A 25,917-nucleotide genomic window follows, 5' to 3' on the forward strand; every position below is an offset into this window, starting at 1 on the left:
AGTGCAGGCGCTGGAGGAACTCAGCGGGTCGAGCAGAGCCTGTCAGGGGGGAAGGGATTGATGTCGTCCCGGCTCCAGCCCTTGCTCGGGGAAACTCGGCGACAGGTGGAGTGACGGCGATCGATTGGTTGAGTCGGTAAAGATGGCGTCCCCCGAGCAGGCAGAGCAGCGGCAGGTAGGAGCCCTTCCCTTTGGGAGCAGGACACCAGAGCTTCTGCTCGGCTTTACGGTGCGAGTGGACAGTTAACCCGTCTCTCTGGAGGGGGGCACGCGGGGAGAGGGGCGGGGGACCCCAGCAGGGGTCTTGGGCCCTCTGTGTCCCTCTCCCCTCCCTCTCCCCCTCCCCCTTCTCTCTCCCCCTCACTCGTTTCCCCCCCTCCCTCCACTCCCCAACTCTTCGAGGTCAGCAGCTCCACACCCGGGCACCCGCTTCTCCCCACCCGACTGTCAGCCTGAAGGTGGGAGGCCGAATGGCTCGGGGCCCTCTTATGTCACCCCCACTTTGCGAGAGGATCAGCAGTTCCACACCTGGTTCCCCACCTTTCCTTTTTGACTTCCCACTCGAACCCCTTAAAAATAACGTAAAAGCACAATGGCGGGGAATCTCAGCAGTCAAACAGTGCACTTTATATAGCAAAGATTTACATTTTGTAACATATAGATAGATCTATGTATGTATGTATGTATATAGATATAGATATATATATCTATATATATATCTAAGATAATATATATATATAAAAGATTATATATATATATATATATAAGATTATATATATAAAAGATTATATATATATATATATAAGATTATATATATATATATATATATATGTATATAAGATTATATATATATATATATATATATATAAGATTATATATATATATATATATATATGTATATAAGATTATATATATATATATATATGTATATAAGATTATATATATATATATATATATAAGATACAGATACATAACCAATGTTGTGGGTTTGAGCCCTTCATCAAGGGTTAAGCAAAATGTAGGTAGGCGCCCGAGTTTACTTATACGTTAATGAAGGACTCGGGCATCTACCTCTTGCTGATGACTCCCTTCTTCAGATCTTAGTGTATCTTTACCTTTGCTATATAAAGGGCACTGTTTGACCTGCTGAGTTTCCCCAGCATTGTGTTTTTACTTCAACCACAGTGTCTGAAGACATTAATCCTTCTCCAGTTATCTTTCAGACTCCACTTCCATTTTACGGGACCCTGACCCTGTCTTTACCCTCTTCCTTCCCATTCACTACTGGTCTCTTAACCCTTCTCCTGGTATGCATGGACCCCTCTTCTGTCTTTCCATCCCATACTATTTAAAGACTGCTTCCATTATTCTTTTGAGTTCTAAAGACTGAGGAGTTCTCTGAGGATGTCATAGTGTTACAACTGGGAGAACTGCTGCCTCACCTCCAGAGACCTGCACTCAATTTATGTGAAGTCTACACATTTTCCCTCTAGTAGTGTGGATTTTCCTCCAACAATCCACAGTCATGCAGGTTAATGGCTTAATTAGCTACTGTAAATTGTTCCCAGTGTGTGTGGTTGAATATGAGATTAATTCGTTTAATGGGTGGTTATGGTGTGCGTGAACTTGATGGGCTGAAAGGCCTGTATCTCTCTGTGCCACTATAATTTTATTTTTTGTTTTCATTGACATCTATAGAACTGACCCTGAAGTTTTAAACTATTCCCACAAACAAGATCTTGCACATTGATTTTGAATTTTATCTGTCACTTTTAAACTTTGGGTTTTATAAATCTAGCCTGTCCAATCTTGTAAGTCAGCTGTATCATTCCAGGTATTAGTTTAGTAAACCTTTTCTGAGCTGCATCTAATGTATCATCACCCTTAAATAAAAACCTAACATTGAATGATACACCAGATGTCGTCTCGCTGAGGCACTATAAATTCAAAAAGCAACCTACTTACTTTTTGCATTTCTTTCTTTGGCTTGGCTTCGCGGACGAAGATTTATGGAGGGGGTAAAAAGTTCACGTCAGCTGCAGGCTCGTTTGTGGCTGACAAGTCCGATGCGGGACAGGCAGACACGATTGCAGCGGTTGCAGGGGAAAATTGGTTGGTTGGGGTTGGGTGTTGGGTTTTTCCTCCTTTGCCTTTTGTCAGTGAGGTGGGCTCTGCGGTCTTCTTCAAAGGAGGTTGCTGCCCGCCAAACTGTGAGGCGCCAAGATGCACGGTTTGAGGCGTTATCAGCCCACTGGCGGTGGTCAATGTGGCAGGCACCAAGAGATTTCTTTAGGCAGTCCTTGTACCTTTTCTTTGGTGCACCTCTGTCACGGTGGCCAGTGGAGAGCTCGCCATATAACACGATCTTGGGAAGGCGATGGTCCTCCATTCTGGAGACGTGACCCATCCAGCGCAGCTGGATCTTCAGCAGCGTGGACTCGATGCTGTCGACCTCTGCCATCTCGAGTACTTCGATGTTAGGGATGTAAGCGCTCCAATGGATGTTGAGGATGGAGCGGAGACAACGCTGGTGGAAGCGTTCTAGGAGCCGTAGGTGGTGCCGGTAGAGGACCCATGATTCGGAGCCGAACAGGAGTGTGGGTATGACAACGGCTCTGTATACGCTTATCTTTGTGAGGTTTTTCAGTTGGTTGTTTTTCCAGACTCTTTTGTGTAGTCTTCCAAAGGCGCTATTTGCCTTGGCGAGTCTGTTGTCTATCTCATTGTCGATCCTTGCATCTGATGAAATGGTGCAGCCGAGATAGGTAAACTGGTTGACCGTTTTGAGTTTTGTGTGCCCGATGGAGATGTGGGGGGGCTGGTAATCATGGTGGGGAGCTGGCTGATGGAGGACCTCAGTTTTCTTCAGGCTGACTTCCAGGCCAAACATTTTGGCAGTTTCCGCAAAGCAGGACGTCAAGCGCTGAAGAGCTGGCTCTGAATGGGCAACTAAAGCGGCATCGTCTGCAAAGAGTAGTTCACGGACAAGTTTCTCTTGTGTCTTGGTGTGAGCTTGCAGGCGCCTCAGATTGAAGAGACTGCCATCCGTGCGGTACCGGATGTAAACAGCGTCTTCATTGTTGGGGTCTTTCGTGGCTTGGTTCAGCATCATGCTGAAGAAGATTGAAAAGAGGGTTGGTGCGAGAACACAGCCTTGCTTCACGCCATTGTTAATGGAGAAGGGTTCAGAGATCTCATTGCTGTATCTGACCCGACCTTGTTGGTTTTCGTGCAGTTGGATAATCATGTTGAGGAACTTTGGGGGACATCCGATGCGCTCTAGTATTTGCCAAAGCCCTTTCCTGCTCATTTTTTGCATTTAATATCCTATCAATAAACTGCAGCCAATTTTTTTTTTAGCTTTTCTATTTACTTTATGTAAATATGAGCTGCTTATTGATCATGTATTAGGGTAGATTCCTGGACTTCTCAGAGCTCTGCACTGAGACTGATCGTATTGTACCTGCAGTAATCCCCTTCCTTATCAAGAGTCTGCCTTAAAGTTCGAAAAGCACATGGCCCAGTGAGAAGAAAGAAAGCCCTGAACAGTTACCATTCAGAAAGTATTTCAGTAACCATAAAATATTTGGATTAATGGTGTTCTATGGTTCATGATTAATATTGTGAATTTGATCAAATTTTGGTTCTTGGGTACCCAAATACAGTCAGCACTTGACTGTGTCTGGGTACTGATGACAGAATAGGATCCGTTGACCTTCCTAATGGAGAAAGTCAATTTTATGACTCAATTTTATGGGCCATGTTATTCTTTGGACTTGCACTGTTGAGTTTCATTTCAATCTCTATTATCAGATTGTAAAGTCCAACTGCAAGTAGTAAGCTTAGATGTAGGTTCATTTAGTTGGTTGGAATTTGAGTTTTGTTTACTTAAAGATGGGTTATAAGTACTGTCACCTTCAGGTCTTGTTTCTAATTGTTTTTTTTTTCTTGGTTTATTAATTTGGTTTACGGTACTAATGGAACTTGTAAATGTGTAACTCCAGTGCTTCACTTAGTAGATTTTGCTATCCATTGTCTGTTTAATGGGAAACATTGATCCTCAGTGAAGACTGACTGAAGTGTAATGTAATGTAACCTGCATGGATGTGAAGAAGCTATATTGTTACCAATGTTGAGAATTGCTCTTGGAACAAGAGTTTCATAGCACAAACACAAAATGATGGATATTGTTACAAGATGCTGAATGGTCTCAGCTGTTCATGTCAACCAAATTCTAGATTCCTAATCCTCAAGTAGTGCGACAAGTATTATTGTCCAGGAATTTTCTCTCCATGAAGCTGGTGGACTTGTTGAGTACCTTGTTTTTTTGTTGTTGTTTGCTTCATGTATGAGGAACAAGAATGCTTTAAAGGATTCTGTTTCTTCTGTTGTATCAAATAATGGTTGTAAGTTTCTCCATTTCACTAATGACTCTTGCGCAGCTCAAATGCTTCAATCTGATCATTCTGTTTGTTTTTCCTTCACTTTTATATTCCCATATTAGTTGTTCTTGGAATTGTTAGAAGCAAAATGAAATTGTTTAACTTAATAGTTTTGTTTTGGTTGAGAGGGATAAAATCATATTGTGGAATATTTTAAGGAATGATGCTTCTCATTTTGGCACATTGTGCCAAATGTCACCCTCCTCCAAATCCTTAATCCTGCAGCATGAAGTTTGACATTATTCAAAAATAACGCAAGTAAACCTCAGTATCTGTTATGTTATTTTGTTTCTGCATTTCATTGTGATTTTTCAAAAAAGTTGCCCTCCTGGAGGGAGAGGGAGGGGGATGGGGAAGGGGAGGGGGAGGGAGAGGGGGAGGGAGAGGGGGAGGGAGAGGGGGAGGGAGAGGGGGAGGGAGAGGGGGAGGGAGAGGGGGAGGGAGAGGGGGAGGGGGAGGGGGAGGGGGAGGGGGAGGGGGAGGGGGAGGGGGAGGGGGAGGGGGAGGGGGAAGGGGAGGGGGAAGGGGAGGGGGAGGGACACAGGGCCTGAGTCAGAATCTAGTTGCCAGTAGTCACTATTGCCATAGTGCCGCTTGAAGGCCAGGAACATGGTGTACAAGTCAGGAGACCCAGCCCTATAACACAAAGCCAGTATGACCTGCGCAAGGCCATCAGCCATGCCAAGGGGCAGAACCAGACTTAAGTGACAGACAATCTTCATGGACACTTGAGCCTAGTGGTGGGGCATGGATGTTACCACAGACAGAGCAAAATCAGGCAGAATAGCAAATGACAGTGCATCCCTCCTGGGTGAGCTCAACACATTCTGTGTTCACTGAAGGAGGCCAACAAGCCAGTGGAACACGCTTCTCTTACCTCATGCACTCCCGTACATCCGGTCACTGCTGCAGATCTCAGTTTGGCTCACTGAAGTGAACCTGCAGACAGTGACAGATCCAAGCGCACTCCCTGGATGTGTCCTCCATGCCTGCATAGGCCTGATGGAGGAAGTATTCACAGAACTCTTCAACCTCTCAAACAGGCTTAAGTACCCACCTGCTTCAAGAAAGTCACTACACCGACTTACGATGGTCCGACTTACGATGGAACAAAAGTGTGACTGTCATTTATTTACTGTCATGTAATATGTTTTAGGTAATCTAAAGCATCGATAATTTTTCTAATAAATGTTGATAATTCTTTGAAGGTGAATTCTCTGTAGCCCTCTTGTTCAATCACTTTTAGTTCATTTGGAAAGCTTGTAGGGTCCAAAACAGTGCTGTTGGAGAGAGTGGGTCAGTGGGATCAGTGTGGGGCTGATACAGCATTGTTGGGAGAGAGTGAGGCAGTGGGATCAGTGTGGGATCTGACAACAGGAGAGAGAGGGGGCTTCTGGGATCAATGTGGGGACTGATACAGTGTTGTTGGGAAGGAGTGGGGCAGTGGGATCAGTGTGGGGTTGATACAGTGTTGTTGGGAGAGAGTGGGGCAGTGGGATCAGTGTGGGGTCTGACAACGGGAGAGAGAGGGGGCTTCTGGGATCAATGTGGGGACTGATACAGTGTTGTTGGGAAAGAGTGGGACAGTGGGATCAGTGTGGGGACTGATACAATGTTGTTGGTTGAGAGTGATCCTCTGGGATCAGTGTGGGGACTGATACAGTGTTGTTGGGAGATTGCTGCAGTGGGATAAGTGTGGGGACTAATACAGTGTTGTTGGGGGAGAGTGTGGCAGTGGGATCAGTGTGGGATCTGACAACAGGAGAGAGAGGGGGCTTCTGGGATCAATGTGGGGACTGATACAGTGTTGTTGGGAAAGAGTGGGACAGTGGGATCAGTGTGGGGACTGATACAATGTTGTTGGTTGAGAGTGATCCTCTGGGATCAGTGTGGGGACTGATACAGTGTTGTTGGGAGATTGCTGCAGTGGGATAAGTGTGGGGACTGATACAGTGTTGTTGGGGGAGAGTGTGGCAGTGGGATCAGTGTGGGATCTGACAACAGGAGAGAGAGGGGGCTTCTGGGATCAATGTGGGGACTGATACAGTGTTGTTGGGAAAGAGTGGGGCAGTGGGATCAATGTGGGGCTGATACAGTGTTGTTGGGAGAGAGTGGGGCAGTGGGATCAGTGAGGGGTCTGACAACTGGAGAGAGAGGGGGCTTCTGGGATCAATGTGGGGACTGATACAGTGTTGTTGGGAAAGAGTGGGGCAGTGGGATCAGTGTGGGGCTGATACAGTGTTGTTGGGAGAGAGTGGGGCAGTGGGATCAGTGTGGGGCTGATAGTGTTGTTGGGAGAGAGTGTGGCAGTGGGATCAGTGTATGGACTGATACAGTGTTGTTGGGAGAGAGTTGGGCAGTGGGATCAGTGTGGGGACTGATAGTGTTGTTGGGAGAGAGTGGGGCAATGGAATTAGTGTGGGAACTGATACAGTGTTGTTGGGAGAGAGTGTGGCCATGGGATTAGTGTGGCGACTGATACAGTGGTGTTGGGAGAGAGTGGGGCAGTGGGATCAGTGTGGGGACTGATAGTGTTGGTGGGATAGATTTGGGTAGAGGGATCAGTGTATGGACTGATACAGTGTTGTTGGGAGAGAGTGGGGCAGTGGGATCAGTGTGGGGACTGATACAGTGTTGTTGGGAGAGAGTGGGGCAGAACTGATACAGCGGTGTTGGGAGAGAGTGGGCCTCTGGGATCAGTGTGGGGACTGATAGAGTGGTGTTGGGAGGGAGTGGGCCTCTGGGATCAGTGTGGGGACTGATATAGTGTTGTTGGGAGAGAGTGGGGCAGAGGGATTGGTGTGGGGACTGATACAGTGTTGTTGGGAGAGAGTGGGGCAGTGGGATCAGTGTGGGGACTGATACAATGTTGTTGGGAGAGAGTGATCCTCTGGGATCAGTGTGGGGACTGATACAGTGTTGTTGGGAGAAAGTGGGACAGTGGGATTAGTGTGGGGACTGATAGTGTTGTTGGGAGAGAGTTGGCCTCTGGGATCAGTGTGGGGACTGACACAGTGTTGTTGGGAGAGAGTGGGGCAGTGGGATCAGTGTGGGGTCTGATATACTGTTGGGAGAGAATGAGTCTCTGGGATCATTGTGGGGACTGATACAGTGTTGATGGGAGAGAGTGTGGCAGTGGAATTAGTGTGGGAACTGATACAGTGTTGTTGGGAGAGAGTGGGGCAGTGGGATTAGTGTGGGGACTGATACAGTGTTGTTGGGAGAGAGTGTGGCAGTGGGATTAGTGTGGGGACTGATACAGTGTTGTGGGGAGAGAGTGGGGCAGTGGGATCAGTGTGGGGACTGATACAGTGGTGTTGGGAGAGAGTGGGCCTTTGGGATCAGTGTGGGGACTGATACAGTTGTGTTGGGAAAGAGTGGGGTGCTGCGATCAGTGTGGGTACTGATACAGTGTTGATGGGAGAGTGTGGGGCAGTGGGATCAGTGTTGGGACTGATACAGTGTTGGTGGGTGAGAGTGGGCCTCTGTGATCGGTGTGGGGACTGATACAGTGGTGTTGGGAGAGAGTGGGCCTTTGGGGTCAGTGTGGGGACTAATACAGTGTTGTTGGGAGAGAGTGGGACAGTGGGATTAGTGTGGGGACTGATACAATGTTGTTGGGAGAGAGTGGGGCAGTGGGATCAGTGTGGTGACTGATAGTGTTGGTGGGATAGATTTGGGCAGAGGGATCAGTGTGTGGACTGATACAGTGTTGTTGGGAGAGAGTGGGGCAGTGGGATCAGTGTGGGGACTGATCCAGTGTGGTTGGGCGAGAGTGGGGCAGTGGGATCAGTGTGGGAATTGATACGACATTGTCGGTGTTATACAAGGTATAGCTGTCCTCTTTTGCGACATGATTTTTTTTGTCTTGTGATGGGTTTGCTGTTATGGAACCCCATTGTAAATTGAGGAGTACCTGTATCATAACGGTCGGTGCTTATGAGAAATGAAGTGACAGTCCTAAATGACTACCTGTAGTTCTGACATCCACCATCGTGAAGTGCATCGAGAGGTTGGTAATGTCTCACATTAACTTGAGTCTACCAGCATCCCTCGATCCATCCCAATTTTGCATACCGCTGCCACAACTCTACAGCATATACCATCTCCCTGTCCTTGCACTCAGCTCTGGTACACCTGAACAACCAGTACACCTACGTCAGACTGCTGTTTATTGACGATCGCTCTGCTTTCAACACCAAATAAATTCTGCCCCAAACTACATGACCTTGGTCTCAGCACCCTCTGCAATTCGATTCATGACTTTCTATCCTGAGGTTGCAATTAATGAGAATTGGTTGATAGTACATCTCCATGATTATTCTCAACACTAGGGCCCCACAATTTTACATGTACACCCTTCTGCACTCCCTGTACCACCTTGACTACGTGACACCATTGGAACATCATTCCATCTTCAATTTGTGGATGTCATCACTATTGAGGGCAGGATCTCTAATGACGAGTCCAGAAGGGAGATCAGCTTGGTGCCAGAACATCAACCTCTTCTCCCAATATCAACAAGACCAAGGAGCTGGCTATAGATTTCCGGAAAGGAGCAGTCCCCAGTCTGCATCAACATTGCTATGGTGGAGATGGTAGATAGCTTTAAGTTCCTCTGTGTAATCCTCTCTAATGTCTAATCCTGGTTTACTCATGACATTGCAATGATCAAGAAAGTGCAGGATGTAATCTGTATTCTTTAACAACATTTACTGGAGCACCATTATCAGAATGCATCACTGTGTGGTACTGCAAAGGGTTGTGAACATGGCTCAGGCGATCACACCCACCCACCACCACTTCCCCTCCATTGTCTTGATATATAAATGCCTCTGCTTTCGAAAAGCAATCAACATGTTAAAAGGCATCCCAGCCCAGCCACAATATCTTAATTCCACCTCCCCCCCCCCCCCCCCCCCCCCACCCCCCCATCCCCAACCCCAGTCAGGATGAAGATTCATGTACCACAGGACTCTTTCATTCCATCTGTTATCAGACTCCTGAATGAACAGCAAAAATTATGTTGCCTTTGCTTGGGACTATCTGATTTCTCTCTGTAACTGCACTTGTGTACTGTATATTACTTGTACAATGTATTAATGCTTAATTGGTCTACTTGCAAAACAAGCTATCACTACATCATGTGGCGATAAATGAACTTGAATATTCCTGATAATTTGTGGCATTATGCAGAGATAAACTTTGGAGGAATAATCTGGAGCTAGTGATGTGACAGGAAAATATATGGCATTCATCCTTTGTCCATGGCGGTTGTACTGAGTTGCCCAGAACCAGGAAGCAAATTATCGCATTGCCCGACCTCTCTTTGTGCACTAGTCATTTATTTTTAAAAATCTTGTATTCTTGGATCTGTAATTTGTCGGATTTTTGAACCTGTAATGCACAATACTGCTGCTGTAAAACAACAAAATTCGTGACACATGTTCGTGACGATAAATCTGATTGTTATTCCTCACTTTCGGTAAATGGTTCTATAAGATCTTTCTACTGTTTTCGTGCTTTGTTAAATTCAAGTAACTCGGTCTGGCTTTCTTATTGGAAGAGTGGGCCATTGGAAAGATTTTGAAATTGATCAAATGTTCGAAGTAATGATATTTCCATGCTTATTTCTATTCAGAAATGTTTTGAGTGATGTTAGAGATGTACCCGATGCTAAAAGCATTAGGCTTAATAATCCTGGTTTAATGCAAAATGAGTTAAGTTACTCATTCTCTGCCCATTGTGTTTTGGGCTCAGAAAATCCATGGGCTGTGGAACTATTTTCTATTTTAAGAATCAGCCTAATTCTGGATTCGCTTTTGAATAAATAATCCATTTTAAAATAGCATTTTTCTTCATCTTATTAAAACTTTATGTTATACCTGCACTGCATCCTGCTCATTTGAAATAGTGTTGTTTATTTATACAATATGACCAAGATCAGTTTTGTTCAGGTTCACCTTCATATTTCCCCAACTGAGAAATCTGTTGGAAAGCAAGCTGTTAAGACCATCTTTGCTGTCAATGAGAGCATGTCCTTGTAAGTGCGGGTATGTCAACTGTGGCTTTCCAGAAACATGTCAAAATTCCTTTTATTGTCACAGAATAATCCTGTACATTAAAAATGTAATATACATGATATACTTTAACTTCTGTCTGCCATAAGGCAGACAAAGAGACACCATTAGTATTAGCTGGTGCCCCTTGCAGTATGAAAGAGAAGCAAAAGAGAGTCTGATCAGAATAACTGTGTGTCTGTGGATTTCCCTCCAGCCCTCCTGTAGTCGTTAGCAACCAGAGCTCCAGATCCAACCCTCCGACACGATCGGGAAGCCTTCAGTGACAGAGGGCCTTTGGAAGCCCATCTTGCCCTCAGCACCCTCTCTAAATCCAGTTCCGATACCTAGTCTCCCACAGCCCATGCGGTTACCTCGACTGCGTCTCCCACAGCCCGTGTTGCTCCCTCGACTACTGAGCCCCTTGCTGGCCCATTGCCAAGGTCACCTTCCTTGTAAGGCCATCTCTGCTTCTTCTCAACAGGGAGTGTTCTTCCTTTTTCTGGTGCCCTACGTCTGTCTGCTGCTCCCTCAGCATCTGTGACCCCACCCCCAACTGCATGGACATCACTGCCATCTTGGGTGCAGATCCTGCCGTTGCAGGATTTTACTTAAAAACACCGCCTGCTTCTTTAAGAGACTATTTAAAGCCTGTATAGAGCTGCCAGCATTGGGGTTGGGCAGTTGAAACCTTTTGGAGCTCTTCCGGGTCCACACCAGTGGCAGGTCTGCCATTTTCTACATGTTTGCAGGTGCGCTAATTCCAGTGCTATCTGGTGCTATTAATTGTTAAGGAGACTTTCACATCCATTTGTACAATGAGCTCGCTTGTTTGGGATAGGATGTGAAGAACAAGAATAGACCACTTGACTCTCTCCTCTCATGATCAAGACATCTATCTCTTCATTTAATCCATTGAATATAAACTTTTTTTGGTACATAAATTTGTGTTTTTAAAAAGTAACTTGACCATTCATGCAATTAATTATTGATTTTTTTTTAACTTGTGGTCCCGAGTGCTGGACATCTTCATTGAACATGTCAAGCTGACTGCTGGTACGTCATGTTAGTGCACAGAAGGCATTTTATATGTATGCTGGCATACAGTGACATCAAACAGGATGCTCCCTTGAAACTTTATAGCATTGAACAGTGTGGAAGGACACCTTTCGGCCTCTTGAGTCCAGACATCTACATGTAGTATTTAGTTCCTCTTCCCAGTTTCTTTAGAAGGTCCCTTTTGAATAATGCAATTGAGTTTACCACTACTGCACACATCGACACATACCCCTCCTTGATATGAGGGCTACTGCTAATTTAAAAGAACAACTAATTAACACTATAAACAAGCGTATGTATTTCACAAATAAAACATAGTAAGCCAATTTATCTAGCAATAGAAAAGGGTTAATTTACATCTCACCTGATATAATGCAGTCAGTCACTGTTCGGGGCAGACTCATCCCTGGCCCTCCATCCCAAGCAGTCACCCCCAGCTCACCTGACTGATAGCGCACGATGAGCGTTGTGGGCCGAGTTGGTCAGAAATGTTTGGACTGTCCCCTTTTTCCACTGCCCATTCTTCCCTTTAACACACTGGGGATTCAATTCTTATGCACTCTCAACTGGCTTGATTCCCTCCTTTTAAAACTTAATGGAGTAATTGAAACACGTTATTCTACTAGATTACATCTGTTTTTTAAAAAAAATCAAATCGTTTTAGTATAAAATCCCAAAGTCTGGAAAATTTGTTAGGATTTGTCTCTAAAATCATGGGAGCACTGGATTAAAGTAGAAATTCTGCCTGGCGTGCAGGGAAAAAAAAATCTCCAGATGTCCTATAACAATAAATCTGAACTTTGATTTTGATTAATGGAGTTTTACTGTACAACTTTTGGTTATTTTGCTAGTTGCCTTTGTTCACTGAGCTCTACATTTTCACACCACGTATTCTTGGTGTTGTTTGTGTTTTAAAATGATTCCAAACTGAGAACACAAAACAGAAACTGAATACAGTGAAAGCCCTGTTAACTGGAATTCAAGCAATTGGCAAAAAAAAACCCAAGATAGATAAATAAATTAAAACCATTAAAATAAATAAACATTTAAATAAAAGTTTTAAAATTATAAATGTTCTCTGAAGTAACACCTAAACCTTTGGTGATGGGAGCAAATATTCACCCAGCTGAGTGCCTTGCTCGTAGCAGGTGTTTGAATAAAGTTGTGTTTGAATAAAATGGCGTTGCCCAGGATAAAATGGCGTTGCCCAGGATAAAATGGCGTTGCCCAGGATAAAATGGCGTTGCCCAGGATAAAATGGCGTTGCCCAGGATAAAATGGCGTTGCCCAGGATAAAATGGCGTTGCTCAGGATAAAATGGCGTTGCCCAGGATAAAATGGCGTTGCCCAGGATAAAATGGCGTTGCCCAGGATAAAATGGCGTTGCCCAGGATAAAATGGCGTTGCCCAGGATAAAATGGCGTTGCCCAGGATAAAATGGCGTTGCCCAGGATAAAATGGCGTTGCCCAGGATAAAATGGCGTTGCCCAGGATAAAATGGCGTTGCCCAGGATAAAATGGCGTTGCCCAGGATAAAATGGCGTTGCCCAGGATAAAATGGCGTTGCCCAGGATAAAATGGCGTTGCCCAGGATAAAATGGCGTTGCCCAGGATAAAATGGCGTTGCCCAGGATAAAATGGCGTTGCCCAGGATAAAATGGCGTTGCCCAGGATAAAATGGCGTTGCCCAGGATAAAATGGCGTTGCCCAGGATAAAATGGCGTTGCCCAGGATAAAATGGGCCTGTTGGTTGATGCCACTCACTATTAGGGTGATTCTTTATGTGTCTACTTATCCCTGCTTCGATAGAGTCTTTATTAGTATATTAAATTTATTGGTAAGGCTTTATTTGTAAACTTTTATCATAAGTTTGTCTTTTAAACAGTTGGGAATTGTAGGGGTGAGTCTCAAAGCAACAGGAAAACCTGCTTATCTGGCACAACCAATTCCCACAGGTGCTGGATACCAGAAGTTTTACTGTAATATGTTTCGCCATGAACAATTTTTAGGATCATGCTACCTATGCATAAAAGAATGATTAAACCCTCACAGGTGGTACAACACAGCTTTTATCTGGCAACTGTTTGAATATTTTGTGAAACACAATGGTTTGAATATTTTGTGAAACACGATGCTGTAATTGCAGCAGAAAATGCTGGGAGAACTTGGCAGGACACGCAGCGTCCATGGGAAGCAAAGATGTGTAACCAATATTTCGGGCCTGAGCCCTTCAATCTGTCTTCCTCCTCCAATCTTTTTATTCAGGCACTCATTTCACTGCCTGCTTTTTGCTCACACCTTGACCAAGGGCTCAGGCCTGAAACTTTGGTTATATATCTTTATCTCCTATGGACACTGCATGACCAGCTGAGCTCCTCCAGCATTTTACTCTTTGAATATTTTGGTGCATTTGAGAACTCACTGGGGAAAATTCATTTCCTCTCTTATAGTGCCCTGTACTTTGACGTGACAAAGGAGATGGTATAATTGTACAATGTATAGGATAATGAGTTTACTGTCATACATGTTCAATGTGCCCATGTACTGAAATGCTTACTCTCTGCAGTGAACAAGTACTTTAGAAAAAAAATCCACAGCTTCATTCGTGGTTGATAAAAAGTTTTACCTGGACTACAAGGATAAATGTGTGCTTGGATTTCACCTGGTCAGTATTAATCGATTGATTGCCTGTGGGATAATAATCAGTTCAAGGGAAATGTAACGAGCAATCAAACAACTGTGTCCTTTCAAGGAGATGGTTAAAGTTACCCATTGTAACTTGGGCTCATCCTATTTGTCACATGAAAGTGATTGATTCAATGGGAGTTGCAGTTAATAGTGGGCTGAGAGGTCTGTTCCTGGAATTAATGTATTACTTGGCTGTACCTCGAAGGGTCTTGTGATTGATGTCAAATTATTTTAATAATGTAAGTATTGCTCTGACTGTGTTTTGTTTTATAACTACTTGAGAGGTGTGCTAGGAAACCATAGACAGATTATTCCTGGGTTTCAGGTAAAGATTTTGAAACTATATATCTGGAGGGTGTAAATAATTTTAAAGTGTGTTTGGCAATAATTCAGGATATTAGGATTATATTTAATTAACCTGAAGAAATGGAGATGTTGGGTATTCAGAAAGATTTCATTAAGGGAGCGAGGTGCAGAAGAGGAAACAGCAAACTGCTGGGTATGAAATTGATTTAAAAGCAGGTAATAAGGTTTCCAGATAAGAAGGAAGATGCACCAGGGAGGGAACCTTGCTATTTCACTCTTAATTTTTAATTAAATCTAGGGAAAATTGCTAATTTTTTTCAGACTGCTTGAAATACAAATCCGGTTTGGAAGGATTTTAATATTTTGGAATCGTAAGCAGCTTTTTAATGTGTACACAAATAAACTAATTAGTTCAGGTGAAAATTATAAGGGAGAGTGTGATTGGATCAGTGATGCAACACGCTGAACGTGGCAGAGGTTCAGGGGAAATAGTGGATCACTAAAGTCACTTAGAATCACGGAACATTACAGCACAAAAACATCCTCTTTGGCCCTTCTAGTCTATTCCAAACTATTCTGCCTAGTCCCATTGACCTGCACCCATTTCGTCGCCCTCCATACCCCTCCCATCCAAGCACCTGTCCAAATTCTTACATGTTGAATCGCATTTACCACTTCAGCTGGCAGCTCGTTTCACACTCCCACCACTCTCTGAAGAAGTTTCCCCGAAACTTTTCTCCTTTTACCTTTAACCCATGTCCTCTGGTTTGTATCTTGTCTACCCTCAGTAGAAAAAGCTTATCTACATTTAATCTGTCGATTACCCCTCATAATTTTAAATACCTCTATTAAATTTCCCCTCATTCTTTTACACTCCAGTCCTAACCTGTTTATTAACCTTACCCAAAAACTCAGTTCCTGAAGTCTGGGCAACATCCTCATAAATCTTCTCTGCACTCTTTCCATCTTCCCTACAGTTAGGTGACCAAAACTGCACACAATACTGCAAAATTTGGCGTCACCAATGTCTTGTATATCTTCAGCTGCAGTTTATTTAAATGGCAGTCAATTGATCATTGGATTGTATTAACAGGGGTTGTTGAAACACAGTAGAATTTTGTTGCTGTGTACACTCTGCAGTTTTTGCCACTCAGACTCCTAGTTGTGTTTGTTCAATTAGGTTGTAGTTCCTTCCAAATCAGTAAATTACATTAATAGGTCTGCAGAGGTTGACCAATTCTGCTCTTACCTTTTTGGGCAATGTTAGTAATGTTTGTGTCAATAAAACAGTTATTTGGAAAGGATAAATAATAAATTTTAGTCTGTTGGTTATTTAAAAAAATACTTGAGCTATTGCAAATAATGTCTATTCCTAGAGCAGGGCCCTATAATGGATCGCTCCCTTAATGGAATCTTTGATCCCTCATCAACCCCCAGGGATTGAAGAGTTCTTTGCATGGGGGGTTGGGGTGTGAGCGCTGTCTGGGGTTGGTGGCAGCATTGTCTGAGGTGGGGGGTTGATGGTGCAGGCCATCCGCCATTCATCCTCCTGTTTGCTCTCAGCATATTAGACACCGAAGCCAAATGCAACATGGTGGCTGTTCCTGTGAGAGGTTGACCACCAATGCCAGCTCTCACAAGAGGTTGGCCACCCCTTTGAGAGGTGCAATTTTCTGTAGATTCGCCCTTGCTTTCGACCCCTTGGATGAACCCATGGACCCCTAGGGGTTGATATCAACCACTTTGGAGACCTTTGTCCTAGAGCATGGGTTTCCAACCTGGGGTACATGTACCCCTAGTGGTACATTTGCACTTTTCAGGGGGTACATTGGGTCTGAGAGAGTAATCATTACTGTGCAATACATGGTGTTGTAATCTGCAGTCAGATTGCACAATGTCGTGTTTTTTTAATCCTTAATTTTTAGGGGTACACAGGAAACTATAAAAATGCCCAAGGGGTACAGAGGAACAAAAAGGTTGGGAATCCCTGTCCTAGAGGATGCCAGTAGTGTGAACTGATTCCTCACCTAGTTGCAAAGAGAAGCCTGCAACCTGTAGCCCAGCTATCAGACCTGAGTATATTATTTTAGAACATTTGAGGTCAGATCTGGACTTACAGGCGTGGCTCAGACGTTTATTTTTAAAATTAAATTATTTAAAATTTTGACCATACATGCAGTCAATTACAAAATTAAAAATATAAGTTCAAAAGTAAATCCAGTATTTACTCCATGATGGTTATACCCCAACCTCCTCACCCAAAAAAATCCCAAAGAAAAAGATAGATTTGGAAAGAAATGCAAGAGTAAAGAAAAGCAGAATGGATTGCAGAGAGCTGCACACTCCACTGATCATAAATTCATATTCAATTAATTTTCTTTGGAGAAGATCAGTGCAGGTTTCGAGGATTAGGATGAACATAATTAAAGATTTACACCAGAGATTTTTAAATGTGGACACCAAACTTGTAAAAAAAATGTCATACTTATTTCTTAAGTTATAGGTAACTTTCTCAAGGGGACCACAACTATGCATCTCTGCTTCCAATGCTCCTTACCTGGATGTGAATCAGACTTCCATGCAACTGCTATACATTTTCTAGTCACTGCCAATGCAGTTTTATCAAATTTTGTTTGATATTTAGATAGTTTCAATTTAGTCCTATCCCTGTAATATTCTTCTTTGGCTTGGCTTCGCGGACGAAGATTTATGGAGGGGGTAAAAGTCCACGTCAGCTGCAGGCTCGTTTGTGGCTGACAAGTCCGATGCGGGACAGGCAGACACGGTTGCAGCGGCTGCAGGGGAAAAATGGTTGGTTGGGGTTGGGTGTTGTAATATTACCCAGTAAGAATATATCTGGGTTTTGTGGAAAGTTAATTCCTGTGATTGATCTGGTCTAGGAAATTTCCTAGATCAACCCAAAACGGCCTTAGTTTAGAACATAACCCAGTTGAATGTAAAAACAAGTTCCTACCTCCTCGCCACATCTAACACATTGGTCCGATAAATTGTTTAATTTCTGTGGCGTGAGATGTAATTGATGCAAAAAATTATATTGTACTAATTTATATCTTACATTTATTGTATTAGTCATACTGTCCCGACATAGCTCAGACCAGGTTTGCTCATCAATTCTTGCATTTAAGTCTAATTGCTCAGCCCTTTATCTGCCAGGAGTTTTGATGTTGCTCTGTGGAACAAATTGAAGTGTTCAAAGCCAGGGCCAATTGCCAATGTTCACAATGTGCTGGTTGAGTTAAATGGATCATTGGTGCCACCATGTGGTGCAGTTAACAAACGTGCAGACTTTTAGAAAAGACTGGCAATATCTCACTTCTGTTTTTATATATTTGCTACATAAGATTATTTAAGGATTAGATTATATTTGTTTCTGTAACTGACGAGGGTTATTAAAGTTGCCAGATGACCTGCTCATGGGAAAAAAACTCTGAGTTCATGATGTTGCTCGTTACGTTCCATGTGTATTGTTCCTTTTTTTAAAAAAAATGCATCATTTACCTTAAATGGAGAGGTTGCAGATGTTAGCGGGATCATTTTGACAAAACCACTGAAATTATTTCAGTTGTCAGTCCACTTAACATCTTGTGGATAAAAGCTGATATATTTTTGTAGCTTGTTTATATTTTTGTCATCTGAGCACTAATAAGGCAGAAACATCTCATAAAGGTAATGTAGATGAAAATTGATAAAGTACAGTTCTGTACACCCTTAATAAGCATGCAGAAACCACAAATACAAATTCTCAAAAAAAAAGCCAGAAAATATTGAAGCAGGATGTTTAGTTTAACTTAATACTGACCTTGTCATTCAAGTTGCCTCTTTTAGATGCTGGTTTATTTTCCACCAAATTAATACCTTGCTATTTCTTTCTTTTCTCACAGTTTCCTATTTTTTTTCTCATCCTCTTAAGAAGGCAAGAGGAAAGCTTTTGGGCCTGTTGGGGCTTGTGACTCCCAGATATTTCTATTCAGTCCTGTACTCCACTTATTCTTCTTCTATAATCTTTTCTCGATCACGTCCCCTCGACTGCTCCCTGAATGTCCCGCGCCCTCTTTCCCCCCTCCCCACCACCACCACCACAGACCAGTTCTCCAGATGCAGCTTCACTAATAACCCTGTATAGTGTAGCAGAACCTCCCTGCTCTTAAAATCAATCCCTAAAGCAATGAAGACAACTCTCTTTCCCTTCTTGATGACCTGCACCATCTGCAAACTAGCTTTTTGCAATTCGTGTGCAAGCACTTTCATATGTCTGCACAACAGTGCCCTATAATGTTTTCACCATTTAAATAAAAGTCCTAAGTGGATGACTTTAAATTTACCAACATTGTAATTTACCAACATCTGCTAGTCCCTTGTTCCCTCGTGTAACCTATCTCTTAAAGTCAGTGGATCAGTTCAGAAGAGTGGTCAGCTGGGATAACTTTGTCATTAGGACTTTGTTAGATTCTTAATTGATGAGAATTGCAGAAACTCCCATTGGGGTGGGGATTGAGGATATTTGCGACTTGATTGTGAGGATGGTAATGAGAATGAAGAGGGCCTTGTGCAATTAAATCAGGCTTCCACATTTTGCAGGAGAAAATGTGATTATTTTGAAGTGGTTAATATGGTGTAATGAAAAACAAAGTAGTAACAGGATGTGAGATTGCTGAAAAGAGCCTGGATCCTGTATGTCTCCAGTGGCATACATAGAAGCAATGTTTTAAAAGTGAATGATCTGGCAAAGGAAACTCCTCCAGCAGTACCTGACATTTTGTTACGAGCCCAGAGGACCCCAAAACCCAGCACCAATAGAAATTCACTAAGACCAATGGTTACTTAAACAAAAGTTGTTTCTTTCAACATCAAGAGACCAATATCTCTTTCAACATTAAAAACAGGATCATACTTTAACTTACTACTATTAACTTAACTTCAGCCCCTTCTAATTCTAAGTGCAAGTGTGTGTGTATATGTTCAGGAAAGTTCTTTGATTCACAGTCCAATCTCCGGTATCAGGCAATCTTTGTACTGTGCACAGAATACCCACGTGTTAACAACATCCTTCCTGTTCTTTTTGGCGCATCCAAACTGCCTTCAAATCAGTTTAGTATTTTTAAGTATTTAATGTTAAATCTGATATTGTTAAGTATTTAAGAGAGAGCTGCTGTGCTCTGGTGATGACAGAAACATGGCTCCAGGACACCATTCCAGACTCAGTGATCTGGCTGGATGACCTTATCCCCTTCAGGGCAGACAGAGACACTGCTGCTTCTGGCAAGACTCGAGGAGAGGGACCGTGCACTTACATCAATGAGAACTGGGGCACCAATGTCTCTCTTGTGAAGACTTTCTACTCAGCAGAGATAGTGTCTCCTGGTGAAATGCAGCCCCTTCTACCTGCCCAGGGAATTCTCAGCCATGCTGATGGGCACAATCTGTTCTGCATTTGGCTAACGAGGGTGAAGCTATGAAGGAGCTTTATGGTGCCATCTGTGAAGCCCAGACTTCCCACCCTTACGGTGCCATGATTGTTGCTGCCGACGTTAATCACACCAACCTGAAAATGGTCTTACCACGGTTTCAGCAGAATGTGAACTTCGCCACCAGAGGAGAGAACATCCTGGATCAGGTGAACACTAACGTCCCTGGTGCATACAAGGCTGCACCTCACCCCCACCTTAGTTACTCAGATCACATATCTGTCCTGCTAACCCTGGTGTACAGACCACTGGCAAAGGAAACTAGGTCGGTACACAGGGAGATCAGGATGGGGGCAGCAATGTTAGACTGTTTTGAGAGTATGGACTGGAGCTGTTTCAGGGAGGTGGCCACCTACCATGAGGAGTACATGAGAGTGACTGGCTACATCAGTAAGGGGATTGAGGATGTCTCTGAGATCAAATGCTTCACAACCTGGGCTAACCAGAAGCTGTGGTTGGAAGCAGAGGTCCAGGTCCTTCTCAGAGCTCAAGATGCTGCCTTCAGGACAGGGATAACATAGCACCAAGATCAGCTAGGGCAGAACTCCAGTGAAACCCTGAAGGCAATGCGAGGGTGCACACAGAAGATCCACATACAGCTGTGTGACACAAGGCGCACGTGGCAAGGGATCGCAAGTCAACTGTGTGAATTAAGGACAATGACGCCTCCCTTCCGGGCAGACTGAACACCTTCTATGGACGGTTTGATGAGAAGAACAGAATGATGCCAAAGAAAGATCTATGTCTCCTGATAAACACCCCCCCCCCCCCACGCCCCCGGCATAGCTGTGGCCAAGGTGAGGAGATCTATATCCAAGGTGAACCCACACAAGGTAGATGGACCAGACAACATACCTGGTTGGGTACTGAAGGATTGTACAGATCAATTGACGGAGGTCTCATGGACATCTTCAACACCTCACTGCAGTAGTCCATTGTTCCTGCAGGGTTCAAGACAGCCAGCATCATCATCCCGGTACCCAAGAGGGTAAGGGATACAGGAGGATCAGAGCCAGCACCACCAGGCTGAGGAACAGCTTCTTCTCGGGCAGTGAGAATGGTGAATGACCAAAGCAACTGCTCACACTGACCCTCCGAGACTCTCATATTCATGAAGCAATATTTATTTATGTATTCATTTGTGTATATGAATATTTGGTCCTATATATAGATATATATATATATAACTTGTCTGTGTGTTATGTCTGGTTGGGTGTCTGCATGCTTTTGCACCGAGGACTGGAGAACCATGTTTAGTCGATTGTACTTGTACAATCAGATGACAATAAACTTGACTTGAGACGACAGGAATGTGGTGGTTATTTTGTGAATGTAAATAAGAATTGTGGCAATAACCAGATTATGTATTTTCATAATGTAAACTGGGAGAGAAATATATTGCCAAGAGCACTGGGCATAACTCCACTGTCCTTTGAAAGAGTGACCTGACATCTTTACTGTACATTAAGGAAGGTCCTTGGTTTGACATCTTATCCAATAGGTGTGAACATTTGTATATAAGCAGTGTCCCTGCTCAGTTTTAATTTTCTAAAGGATAGGTTTAGGGCCCTTAAAACCGCAAAAGGGACATCACACATTACTGCTAGAAGGATTTCCTTTGCCAGATCATTCACTTTTGAAATGTTGCTTCCAATGGCACTGATGTTGTATCGATGCACAATTTTCTATTGAAATTGATTGTGCCCAACTCTGTGCACCAGAGAAATCAATTAGTTGTGAAAAATGGTGATGTAGAATCAATCATCTTTTCAGTTTCTAACAGAGCTAGTGATAATGAAATATTGGTTATTAAACAGGAGTTAAAACTTTCTGGTTTGTTGATGTTACTATGAAGAGACGGATAGCAATTTGAGTCCAACCCTGGACTTGGGCAAATGGGAATTTTAAAGAAAATGGTATCCAAGAAGGTGTGCTCGTCTGTTTTGTCTTGTTCGTAAAATGATTATAGAAAACAACTTCAGTTTTTTTGTCCTCCTCCCCTGCAGGTGGAGCCCTTTGCCCTAGAATGGTTGCAGCAAACTCTGGGTTTTAGGTTGAATGTTGGCCCTCGCCATAATCCGAATTCGAGACAGTGAGATGATGCTTGTGCCTGGCTGCTGGCACATGGAGGTAGTGAGCAAACACACTGCTCCATTTGCTGATTTGCGTTTAGTTATATGGAGCATCAGGCAATGATGCATTTACCGAGTACAGTAGGTAGGAATTTTTATTTTGAGTTCCAAAAGCAACAATACCATTCCTGGAATGTTATCTCAGATGCGACGAATTGATCCTCTTCCACAGCATTCTTTCTCCTCTTCATTCCAGTATTATTTTGACTCCTCTATACCTGTGCAACATCCTCTCGGGCAGTTATATATCTGCATGCTTTGCACCAAGGACAGGAGAATGCTGTTTTGTGTACAATCAGATCACAATTGGCTTAGCATTTCACCATTCTGATTCAGCACAATTTTCCACTGTTTTGGAGTAAATTCTCTCTTTAATAGTTTCATCTGGAAGGTAAAGAATATGCATCATTTTTATTTAACTTGCTTCATTTTTTGATCAAGCCTCTTATTAGCAAAATCCAGAGATCTTCCTTCCAAGTAATATAAGAAGTAAAGAATTAGGCCTCAAACTGGATGAAGCGCAAAAAAGATTTATTATGATAGTCTTAGCTGTAGCAAAAAAATGCATAATGTCAACTTGGAAATCAGAAGAGAGCATGAGAATATAGCAATGGTACATAGAAATAAATAAATGTATTCCATTGGAAAAAATAACATAATTTAAAAAATAAAGTCACAATGTTTGAACAAATGTGGGAACAGTACATGGAATACAACAGAGAAGTCCTACCACAGACCTCCACCACCTAAAATGATAGAATGAGAAGAAGACGAAATGAACTGATCCAGTATGTAAAAGTTGATGACACAATTTTCTTGTTTATTTTCATTGTGTGATGACATTGTTTAATGCGTTTATTGTATTGTATATGTTGAATGTTTAGTGGGTAGGGAGGAGGGTGGCAAAGAGGGGGGGGGAAAAAGGGGAGAAAATGACACTGTGTCATATGCAAGAGGGAAATGTTTGTATGTATTTTGATTGATATGGTTCACAGTGTGAAAAATAAAAAAAATTATATATAAAAAAGGATCCACACCAACCATCACAAGCTTTGTTCTCGCTGCTGCTACCAGGAAAGAGGTATGGGTGCCACAAGACTCGCACCACCAGCTTTAGGAACCGCTGCTACCCCTCCACCATCAGACTCAACGACAAACCCAATCAGGGGCACATTTAAGGACTCTTAATTGTGCACATTGATTTGTTTTATTCTCTCTGTATTGCAGTTTGATTTATGTTGTGTAGTTTTTTTTTTACACTACCAATAAGTGGTAATTCTGCTTTGTCTACAGGAAAAAGAATTTCAGGATTGTATGTGACGTTATATTTGTGCTCTGACAATAAATCTGAAAATTTCCTTTATATTTAAAAAAAAGCCTCTTTATTAGCATCTCAGCAGATTGTCAAATGATAAAGGAGGTGTTTTTGTACAAGGGAAATTTGAATACACTGGAATACGCACCTGGAGTTGTGACAGATTGACCACCTGTGATCAATAACGCTAACCCATCCGTGCCCCTGAATTGCATCTGCCCACTTGATTTTATGTTTTGTATCTGCCAGCTTGTTAATAAGCACCCATCATTTCGACTGCTCTTTTTCTCTGGAACATTATGGGATTCCATATTGCAAAACCTTTGTTAGAGGAAATTTTTTCAAGTTATTTCAGTCAATCTGCAATAATGACAAAAAAATATTGCTGCTATTAAGTTTTCTCGCACAATCATTCCTAAATTTTCATTTACGCTCATTGTAATTATGAAGTTGTGTTGTCCACATGTGTCTTTGTTCTGCTTTGGTACCAATTATAATTATATCTTTGTTACAACCTTCTCTTTGAGGATTTCTGTTATAAACACTGGAAATTTTGACTGTTTCCTTTTGTGCACACCACCAGTCGCTGTTCTGAGCCCGTTAGCTGCCACGTCATCTCAATATACCAGAGCACTCCTCCGAGAGTGAGGGTGTTGTCTCAATCTATTAAATGTTGTATCTGGGGAGTTCTGTGGGAGCAATCAGCCACCATGTGTGGTATAAACACACATACTCAAAGGGCTGACGGAAAAAAACAAAACACCTGTGAGTGAAACACTTGAGGTTACTGTTTCATTTATTTTTCATTCAACTTTGTTCACCTGTGATTGTATTCGGAGTCTAAAATTGCTACTGTGAAACTGCTCGTATTGCTGTTACACCAGGTATAGTTCACAGCACAAAAGCAGGCCATTCTGTCCAACGTGCCCATGCTGGAACATCCTCACTACCCCATTCAACCCAATTAGTATTTCCTTCAATTCCTTTCCGTCTCCTGTACCTATCCAGCTTCCCTTCAGGAGCATCTGTACTCCTTGCCTCAAGTACATCATGTGGAAATGAGATCCATATTTTGACAACCAGTTGGATTAAGTAGTTTCTTAATTAAAACTTGTTAATGTATCTTATTAATTTCTCTAGGTTTTAGATTTCCCAATCTTTTTAATTTTGTTTAGGGGTGAAACAATCTTGTATAATTACAACTCCTCTAAATCTGAATTGGACAGGAGTTGGAGAATTAGCAAATCCTACTGGAACTTTTTCCTCATATAAAGGTGACAGATACATTTTAAGTTTAATGCACAAAGGTGCTGGAGAAACTCAGCAGGTTACGCAGCATCCATAGGAAGGACCTGAGGCCTTCATGAGCAGAAAGCAAGCAGGTGGCTGAATTAAAAGGTGGAAGGGATGAGTACAGGACCACAGGCAAGGGTGGGAGGGAAGAAGAGGGGAAAAGCAGAGGTGGGGGGTGCAGCTCTCTAAATGGAGGGGGTGGGGAACTGGAGAAGGGAGACCAAGGGAAAAGAGGGAGATGGGGAGGGGCCTAACGGAAACAGGAGGTCGAAGTCGATGCCCCTTGGATGGAATATGAGGTGTTCCTCCAATTTGCAAGTGGCCTCGGATTGGCCATGCATGAGGCCATGGATGGGCGTGTCAGTGGTGGAATGGGGTGTAGAATCAAAATAATTGGCCACTGGCATATCCATGGATGCTCAGTCACTCTGTCTTTTGCTTATTTCTCTGACTGTATGAGGTGCTTCAGGCAATTCCTGCTGATGGCGAATATGCCAGCCTTACAGCAGGCAAAAGCAAGTTCTTGTAATAGAACACATTTTATTACATGTCTATCAATTGAATCATGACGTACCCATCCATCTTCTACTTTTTATAGATGGAGGAGTTCTAGTATTCAAAACTATGTTTACACTTCTCAACGTCACAGCTGCAGTCGGGGCAAACTGGAGTGCTTATCCATGGAGGCAATATGGGTAGAGCTCAGAAACCGCAAAGATGAAATCATTATGGTGTGTTTGTATCATCGTCTTCCCAATAGGCAGCAGATTGCAGAAAGTCATAGTGGATGTGTTGAATTTTGCCAATACTGTCAGGACTTCCTTGATTACAAGAGGCTTAAGTGGGGCAGAATTTGGTAGGCGCTTGCAAGAGGGTCACTTGACCCAGTATTCATGTAATCTAATATGGGAAAGGGTCATATCAGACTTTGTATTGAGAAATGAGCCTGGCCAGTTTGGGGTTTCAGTGGGAGTGGATTTTGCGAACAGTGAGCACAACTCCTTAATTTAAGAATAGTTATGGATGAGGACATTAGGGGAAGTCCTAAATTAAGGGGAAGGTCAGTTTCAATAGTATGGGCAGGAGCTGGGGAAAGTAGATTGGGAGAGGTGGTTAGTGTATGTGGGAGTCATTCAA

At 43.0% G+C, this 25,917-nt stretch overlaps 1 protein-coding gene across 2 annotated transcripts in view; it reads left to right on the forward strand.

The window, feature by feature from the left end:
• pex14 (peroxisomal biogenesis factor 14) overlaps positions 1–25,917 on the forward strand; it is a 213,854-nt gene continuing 187,937 nt past the window's right edge. For both annotated transcript variants that reach the window (XM_069918487.1, XM_069918489.1), the window contains exon 1: positions 1–175. In XM_069918487.1, coding sequence (XP_069774588.1) covers positions 143–175 — 33 coding nt within the window. In that variant the 5' untranslated portion in view covers positions 1–142. The remainder of the gene's footprint in view (positions 176–25,917) is intronic.

The sequence above is a fragment of the Narcine bancroftii genome, chromosome 2, assembly GCF_036971445.1.
Source record: "Narcine bancroftii isolate sNarBan1 chromosome 2, sNarBan1.hap1, whole genome shotgun sequence".
Classification (NCBI taxonomy): Eukaryota; Metazoa; Chordata; class Chondrichthyes; order Torpediniformes; family Narcinidae; genus Narcine; species Narcine bancroftii.